The sequence below is a fragment of the Cajanus cajan genome, chromosome 4 (genome assembly GCF_000230855.2).
Source record: "Cajanus cajan strain Asha chromosome 4, NIPB_CcT2T_4, whole genome shotgun sequence".
Classification (NCBI taxonomy): domain Eukaryota; kingdom Viridiplantae; phylum Streptophyta; class Magnoliopsida; order Fabales; family Fabaceae; genus Cajanus; species Cajanus cajan.
In genome coordinates this window covers 1,304,064-1,313,330 of record NC_138520.1, presented here as the reverse complement: position 1 = coordinate 1,313,330, position 9,267 = coordinate 1,304,064, and the positions used below count along the sequence as shown (strand labels likewise).

General features: G+C 31.0%; 1 protein-coding gene across 2 annotated transcripts; it reads left to right on the top strand.

Annotated features, from left to right (window-relative positions):
- The first annotated feature begins 631 nt into the window (after positions 1-631).
- Positions 632-2,150, top strand: LOC109802071 (GATA transcription factor 7). 2 transcript variants are annotated; one of them, XM_020363281.3, is made up of 3 exons: positions 632-821; positions 898-1,236; positions 1,312-2,150. In XM_020363281.3, exons 2-3 carry the CDS (start codon positions 943-945, stop codon positions 1,909-1,911), a joined length of 894 nt encoding a protein of 297 aa, XP_020218870.1. In that variant the 5' UTR covers positions 632-821; positions 898-942; the 3' UTR covers positions 1,912-2,150. The 2 variants fall into 2 exon arrangements, with proteins under 2 accessions (XP_020218870.1, XP_020218869.1); XM_020363280.2 differs by having other exon boundaries at positions 633-821; positions 941-1,236.
- Positions 2,151-9,267: the final 7,117 nt, after the last annotated feature.

Below are 9,267 nucleotides of genomic sequence, written 5' to 3'. Positions count from 1 at the left end.
ATTTAAATTAAATTTGAATAATATTTCCCTTAAATGAAAAGAAAGAATCTTTGTTTTTTTCTTTGGAATGACAATTAATTTTGATATCCGGGTAATAAATAGAAATTGTAATAGTATTTGGCTTAATTGAAAAGAAAGGGATATTTATGTAGTGTTTAGTTTGGGATGACAGCTAAGAATGCGAGGTGGAAGTAAGAGCAAAGGCTCGAAATGTAAAGTTGAGGTCACCAAACACGAATGTAATTGAAAGTCAATAAGGTTCACGCGCCAAACAGTTAAGACTTAAGACCATCTCACGTGCGTCAGTGGGAAAACAAACCACGTCACCACGCGGCCAAGCAATTATTTCCTTCGTTTCCACTCTTGCAAAGTGCAAACGGAAAACCCAATCACGCTGTTTACGGCCTCTCCTTGTAACAGTCAAAACCGGCGTGGGATTTTAACGTTTTTGTATTTATTTACTTGCATTGGACCAAGGCAGAATTTTCGAATTTAACGGAGCCATCGAGGGAAATTTTAAAAATAAAAAATGAGAATAATAATAAAGGCCCACCACCACCACCACGTGACACAAAATGTCACACGCTTCCCACTTGCTACAAGCCTACAACACAACGAAGATTTAGTACTCAGCACTCAGCAGCGTATATATTTATTTAAATTGAAATTGAAAAAAAGAGATATCCTGATAAGAGAGAAAGAAACATAAATTAAATAAGTAGCATCAATTTCGCTCTTTCCTTCCCATCTCTCTCGTTACTTCAAACTTCGAACTCCTCAGCGCCTTCTTCTTCTCCTTCTTCTTCTTCTTCTTATCACAGGTAACTAAAATTCAAATTAACCAATAACACTAATAAATTAATACAACAATCTTCCTTCATTCACCTTTGTTATCAGGACTTGACTAAATTTTCCCACCGTTGCTTTAATTTCTGCCTAGAAATGGAGGTTGCAGTCGACAAAGCCTTGAAACCGAGTTTAAGGAGAGAGTTCATCGTTCAGCAAACGCTCTGCGAGGAAATTTTCTGCCTCAACGCCAACGCCGGCGGCGCCGGCGCCGGCGAAGACTTCTCCGTCGACGACCTCCTCGACTTCTCCAACGGCGAAGAATACAACGAAGAAACAGAAAGCGTGTCCGTTTCGTCGCAGTCGCAGGACCGCGGGGAAGACGATAGCAACTCCAATTCCACCGGCGTTTCGTGTGATTCCTTTTTCTCCACCGAATTGGCCGTTCCGGTAACACTCTCTCTCTCCGTTTGTTCCTTTTGTTTTTGCCCTAATTTGGTGTCACAATGATTGAAATATGTGCAGGCCGGTGATTTGGAGGACCTGGAGTGGGTTTCACACTTCGTGGACGATTCTCTCCCGGAGCTGTCACTTTTATACCCGGTTCGTTCGGAGGAAGCGAACCGGTGGGTTGAACCGGAGGCTTCAGCGAAGAAAACGCCTCGTTTTCCGTGGGAAATGAAAGTCAGGACCAAGGCCAGGACCGTACGGAGTAGAAACCCTAGCGCGTGGCCGACGTTGGGCCCCTTGCTCTCGCTCCCGTCTTCGCCGTCTTCGTGTTCGTCTTCGGTGACGGAACCGCCCGCTAAGAAGCAGAAGAAGCGGGCCGAGGCCCAACCCGTTGGGGCCCAGATTCAGCGGCGGTGCAGTCACTGCCAGGTGCAGAAGACGCCGCAGTGGAGGACCGGCCCACTAGGGCCCAAAACCCTTTGCAACGCGTGCGGGGTTCGCTACAAGTCGGGTCGGCTCTTTTCGGAGTATAGACCGGCGTGCAGCCCCACTTTCCGCAGCGATATTCATTCCAATAGTCACCGTAAAGTGTTGGAGATGCGGAAGAGGAAAGGGGAGGCTGGACCGGCTGCCACCTTAGCCCAGGCCCAGACCCAAATGGTTCTCACCTGCTGATATTTCTAGATTAGAGAGAAAAAAATTTGCAGATTAGGTATACAAAACCCGGTTTGAACCGGTTCGGTTTATGTATGATATTTAGTATTTTTTTTAGTTTTAGTTAGTGCTAGCTAGCTAGGGTCAGGTAGTAACTGATATTATTAGGAATTAGGCATTGATTGTTTGTAACGTTGTATCCCATTTTCCTAGCGTTGATGATTTTATTTAATGTAATACAAACAGTTTTTTCAACTTAACTTGAGGATTAGAGTTATTTAATTATTATGAAGACAATTTAAATTTTTGGGCATTTGCAGTTGAATATTTTATTTTACTTTGCACTCTGAGAAGCGCGTTGGGTTGAAAATTGAAAATTGAAAATTGAAAATTGAAATTGAATTGTTCAACTTAGTTCAGCGGTCCGTTTTGGGTTTCGTGAGAGAGAGGGAGAGGTGGGTCAGAGGCAGTTTGGAGTGTGATTGAAGCATTGAAAAGTTGGGTGGCATGGCACTCATTTGATTGAGGCCACTGAAGGTGTTTGTGTTAGTGCCAACTGCCAAATGGAGTGGTGAAGTGGATTGGATTTGTTCATCATATCTTTACCATCGTGTTCGAGTGATAAATAAAAGACTTGTTTCGTTGAAAAAAAGTGGGTCAATAGGAGTCATCTGAGTCACCTTCTGAAACATGCGTTCCCCTTTTGGATCATACTAGAGCAGTGGGCAATTGTTTTTGAGTGCTATAGGGAGTGTCTGTTTATTGCAATCTATGTAACGTGCGTGCATGTGGATGAAGTAGTAGTTGGTGGTGGGGCAAGAAATTATTTGTGGGATAGGATAAACTAGTGTCGATGGTAGCCACAACCATTCAATGAATAACGTGCATCGGATGGACTAGGACGCAGGATTCATTGTTAGTACTGAATCTTTGGACTTTGGAAGTGGAAACCACCCAAATTAAAAAAAGCTAGCTTGGTCCATTCTATTTGGACATCACTTCACACCACTCTTGCCAGATTTCTCCGAATTATAATAATACAGAGACACAAGTGTACATGTGATAAGATGATGATAAGAAAAATAATAGCTGTTGTTGTACACTTGATAAAAAAACAGTTATAAGAGGTGGTGAGGTAGATTCAGGGTGCCTTAATGAATCTGTATTTTATGCATTTACTTTTCATTATTAATTTTTGCCTATAATTATAAAAAAAAAATGTATTTTATTTGTCAATATTTATTGTTAATTTTTTTTAAATAAAATATGACATTTTGATAACTATTAATGAACATAGATCAATGGAAATAAAAGATAAATGAAGCCCACGCATCCTTTTGTCTTCATGTTTTTTAGGATACATATATAGTTTATATACTATGGAAAGACCTAACCAAATTCAATGGTGCATATTGATATTGCGTTTATAATAAATGCATAAGCCCCAAAGAGCATCATGGCAGGGGAACCTAGGGTTTGCAAGGAATATATGCTCCAGCTAGGAAAGCCCTAAAAGCATATTCATCATCCCAAATTTGGCAAATCCATTGAGCTAATAACGAGTACTTGGTTGAAATAATTTGTAGTTCGTAGAAAAGCCTTAACAATAATAAACAAATGATAGTGTGGTAGAAATAGTTTGTAGCGTGCATCAATTGGCTCGCATAAACTTTTGGTGGATAAGGACCAAGTCTAACTTTGATTAAATGACTAAACCTTTTTTTTTCTTTGCTAAAAAGGAATAACTAATATTACTCGTATAAAACTAATGTCACTAGACTATTCATAACTTGGAAATTGAAACGCTCAATATTTGATCATTAGGTGGCTCGTTAGGCTCAATATATATTTGGACATTTCTATGTTTTCTTGCTTACAAGAGACCCAACAAGAAGACTTGGTTAGGGGCTTCGACCATTTTGATTTTTACGTTTTAACATAGCGTACACGTCATGCCAACTACATATTCTGTATACAGGTTATTAGAGTACTATATTATATTATATTATGTTGTGTCCAACTGTTTTTTATATTTACATTTGCTTCCAAACTCCAATGGAAGAACAAGAATCGGAAATGAGTTGTATCGAATTTGAAACAACTTGATTTAATTTGATAAAAATAAAAAAATGGTTCGAAACTTCACTCAAGATTAATACAAGCCATTTTTAACTTAAACTTGATTTGATTTAAGTATGAGAATAATTCAATTAATAAAATTAGCTTCAATTGCATGAACTTAACACCTTTAAAATTTATCACCTAATAGTAGTGTTTAGACCAAAATAATAATATAATAACATATATTTTTATTAATTTCATGTATAAAAAATCATGTAATAATGAGTCTATTTATAGAAATTTAATAATATAAATTCAACAAAAATAGTGTATATATACACGTATATTAATTGTTGTTTTAAATTATATATACGGGTGAAAAGACGGACACAATCTGCCTGTCTAGTCACTTTTTTTTTTTATTCTTTTGAAAAGAAGACATAAAATAAAAAAGGGAAAAGGAGGAGGTTGAAAGAGAGAGAGACTATGCAATTACATTTATAGAATTATAGTAATAGTAATTAAAAGACAAAATATGGATAAAACAAGACAAAATAAATAAAATAAATGTGTAAATTAAAATGAGATGTTTTCTTTATTATTAGAGTGGGAGTTTATAAACTAAATGACTGGTATTTTACATGACTTAATTTCTTCTCATTTTATTGAAAACTTTAATTTCTATCCGTTAAAAATTTGATTTTCAGCCAATCAAATTAGAATAAATTTAAAATAATTATTATAAATTTTTTAAAAATTTAGCATACATTATCATTTCTAATTATCCGATAATGTAAATTTATTTTAGACTTGCATGAAATATTTACTTTGATAAAATGAATCTCAAACTCTTAGGCCCAGGGCTAGTTTATTTTTCTTTTGAGGCTAATAGATGGATCCCACTTTAACAAAGTGGAAAATATCTTGGAAATATGAAATTCAACCAACATTTATGGTATTGAAATATGATGAGCACCTTATTAATTACGTAAATTTATGGAGTCTTACCAAAGTAGTAATGAAAGTAGTTCTAAGTTCTAACTCAAGTTGGTCAATTAACAACGGGCAAAGAACTCATTATTTAATTTTCTTGTAGAGAGAGATCTACAATTTTGGCTATCTCGGAAAGCTAGGATTTTATGACATTACAGTCTTGGAGGGGTTCGTGATCACATGAACTATTAATTAATACAGTTCCATATATATGATCACGAAAGAAACTTGGTCTTGGAAATAAAAGGAGAACCACATGCAGAACAAAAGAAGGTAAATGATGAACCAACATGAAGACAAATGTGTAAAGTGGGGAGAAAAGAACCACTTCTTTTCCTGTATAAAAAGGTTCGTTTTTTTAGGAGGCCAAGACAAAGCATTAAAAGTAGCATAAAGAAGCCACTTATTCTAATTTTTTCTTCAAATGGAAAACAGTCTTTTTTTCCGGGGGGAAACCCTTAGGGCTTAGGCAATTGATAAAAAATCCTTCCATTTTATGGCCCATCATTAGAAAAAGGATCCAAGTTTGTAAAAAGTAGAGTCCAATTTCCGGCGTTTCTATAAGTTTTATTTAGAGAATGTTGGATAAATTCTTTCATATGTATTAATTCGTATAATTTTTTTTAAAAAATGTTATATGAGAGTTTTTAAAAAATAATTTATGAACAAGTTAATTTTAATTTATAAAAAAAAAACACCTTTTTCTATTTTTGTTTCTAGAAGTGCTTCCAAAGAAGTTTACAAGAAAAAAGACACAAATATCTGTCATTTATATTATTTAAATGAGAAAAAAAAAAGTTAAGACTTGAGATGATAAGAAAGGACAAAATGATCTAATCAAAACGTGTACTAGAAAGAAGAAAAATACTTTTATTAATAATATTGATAAACAAATTAAGGTTAAGAAATGCAAACGATATACTCTTTAATATTTTATTATTATTATTCATTGGTTTTTTAAAAATATAAAATTGTGTGATTTTTATTTTTTATTTAACAAGTTTTATAAATTTTGTAAATTTTAATGATAGCTCAAATATATATATATATATATATATATGATGGAGGATTTTTCAATAAATAATGATATTTGTAAAAAAAAATATATATATAACAATAAGTGGGGAGATGGAATATGACGAGTGATATGGTAGAAAAAGATAAAGAAAAAATATTGTATGAATTGGTGTTACACAATTATTCTTAATTAATTTCATTTTTGTTAGAAAATGTTTCGGTGAGTTGAATCTTGGGAATTTTTCGGGGTCACCACATGCCTCATGACTTCAAAATATTTGAATTCATCTGTTTGTGAAATATAAATCCAATCCTTAATAAGCAAACCAACTTTTATTGGCATTGCTTTTATGAATCCAATCTTTATCCATTAAACCAATCTTAGTTGACATTCTTTTTAGTTAATGGAGGCTATGGTTGTTTCAAAGAAAATAGTTAAGAAATTAAAAAAATTAAAAATGATTTTGCCTCATCTAAGGAGGTGTACTTGCATTCATAATTATTAATTATAAAATTAATGATTAAGATTGGTGATAAAAAATATCTTTTTAAAAATAAATTTTAAAATTAATTATAATATCAATCGTTGATTTTTGAATTAAGCATTATTATTACACTTTATTTTTTAAAGTGTAATTTTCTCACTTTAAAAGAGTTAGATTAATTGAAAATATATAATTTAGAAGGTGTTTAGTACATGAATTTTTTTTACTTAACATAAAAAATATTAGTTTCTCGTGTTTAGTTTGTTATTTAAGAGATAATATTTCTATAAAACATTTTTTTTAATAGTTTTTGCATAAGTTTTTCATGAAAAAATTTCTATAAAAAAGGTGAAAAACTAATTTTTTTGAGGTAAAAAAAAATTAGTATAGTAAAAGCATCATGTTACCTTTATTTGTTTATTTAATTCAGTAAAAAAATTTATTTTTAAATAATATTTAAAAATATTTTCAGAAATATTTATAACTAACCAAATAAATTTTTATGATTACTAAGAATCATAATTTGTGGAATTTATGATTCTCAAAAATCATAATTCTTAAACATAAAAAAAAAAATATATTGTATACTAAACACCCCCTTAGTGTTACAAATATATTCTCACAATGATTTATATCTGTATATATATAAAGTTGATTCTTTATTTTGGTCTGTACCTTATTTGTAATAAGCTTACCCCTTCATAAATATTATATAAATTGTACAATAAGAAACAAAAAAAAAAATTTATAAATTTTTTTTTGTGAAACTATTGATAACCGCATATTATCCCATTAACATGTATATTTAAAAGAAGATATCATGAAGTGCCTTTTTTTCACTAATTTATAATAAAGTTTGTTACTTCTTTTTTTTTTGTTATCAGGGGAGCTTTCCTTCAATACAATAAATAGCAAAAATGTAATAAAAATTACCTTGTACTAGTTTTGTAATATGACCAATGCCCTCTAAACAAAGAAAATCAAAAGACTTCATTATATTTTTAGTTTAGGTGCTTATATACATGTAGTTTTAATTTCTCTAGTCTTGATTACTTGCATTTCATAATTTTACAATCGTTCAAGTTTGTCATCTTAAAAATTCAATTCAATAATTAACAGAAATGTGATAAAGGTGTAATTTATTATTGATTTTTGTAGATTTGCAAAGAAAAAATATATGAAATAATTTTAAAAAAATGATTTTGTTACACTTTATTTTTAAAATATTTTATACATTTTTGTTATTTTACGATTAAATAAAATACCGAGTCGTTTTAATGGTGAAAAGTTGGACTACCTAATATACAGGAGAAACACCTTTCATTACCAATCAAATGGACTATCGTGAAACTTTCAAAATTGGGGGAAAAAAAATGAAAAATCAAACGAATTTACACACGGACATGACGGCTACCGAACAAAGTGGATCCTTTTGAGAAAATTCTTTGCCACCGTGGTTAAGTAATGTAATGTCACAGCTTGAACAATATATTTGTTCTTGGTCTTATAAGAGTTTAACCTAACATTCTAGAAAGCTGAATATAGATATGACTTGGGTTAGTTTTAAGTAATTAGTTCATCCTTTCGCATCCCATAAATAACAATAACGTGTCAATTCCTTCCATTATCCTTTAGCTTTCGGTGCTCAAATTGCCAAGTGAATAAGCATGATTCAGTCGAAGTGTTTGTTTCAAGTATATCATGCACATTGCAAAGGAGGGGCTTGGTGCATGTTGCCTGTCATAGGGACACTATTTTTTTCCTTACGTGCTTTCATGGTGAATGATCACATCTTGTGATTGTTGGGTACGAATAATATCTATTTTGCTGTTTAACAAAAAAAAAACCATTTTGATTTGAGAGTGGGGGCAGGGGTATCTTGCACATTTAGTAAAGCGTGAAATTTTAAATTCTATCAAAATTATATTACAATCGAAACTTAATGTTATATTTGGATGGAAATTTTTTTTTTATCCATCAAAATTATAATAATAACATCAAAATTTGAATATAAGACTTTGTATGTACTACTTCAACCCCCCACCACACCAACACAAATGGAGAATGTTATAAATTCAAAGAATTTGAAATTCTTAAAATTTTAATTTTCATCATCTATTAAATATTTTGTTTAGATAAATCAATTCAAATTTCTAAAATTTTAAATTCTTAATTTAGATAACACAATTTAGTTTTTACTATAAACAAAAAATGATGTATATATAAATATATGAGTGTGATTAAATACATTTTTAGTCCTTAAATTTTTTTAAATTTGCACTTTTAGTTTTTGAACAATTTTTTTTTACTAATTTCAGTCCATAAATTTTGTCAATTTTCATTTTTAATCAATGATCATCTCATAAAAGCATTTTGGTCCCTAGTGTCAAAACTTGTTATTAATGAAAGAAAATTTTAAGAATTAAAACCAAATAAAATTTGTTTAGGATTAAAACTGAAAATTGACAAAAGCTCAAGGACTAAAAATATTACACACACATATATACATAATACATATTAGCCAATTTTTTAATATTCAATAATTTAAAAATATTTTTAGTATTATATAATAGTTAATAATTTTAAAAAACTATTAATATTTTTTATATCGACATTAAAAAAGAGGAGAGAGAAGTAAGAAAAATAAGAGAGAGAAGACATATAAGTGAGATCAGAACAAAAATATGAAGAATTTTAAATTGAGAATTTTTAAAAGAATTTGAAATTCTACAATTTTAAAAATATTTAACAACTACTTAAATTTCAATTTCTTCGTAAATTTTCTATTCAAACAAAATATTTCACTTCAAAACATTTCAAA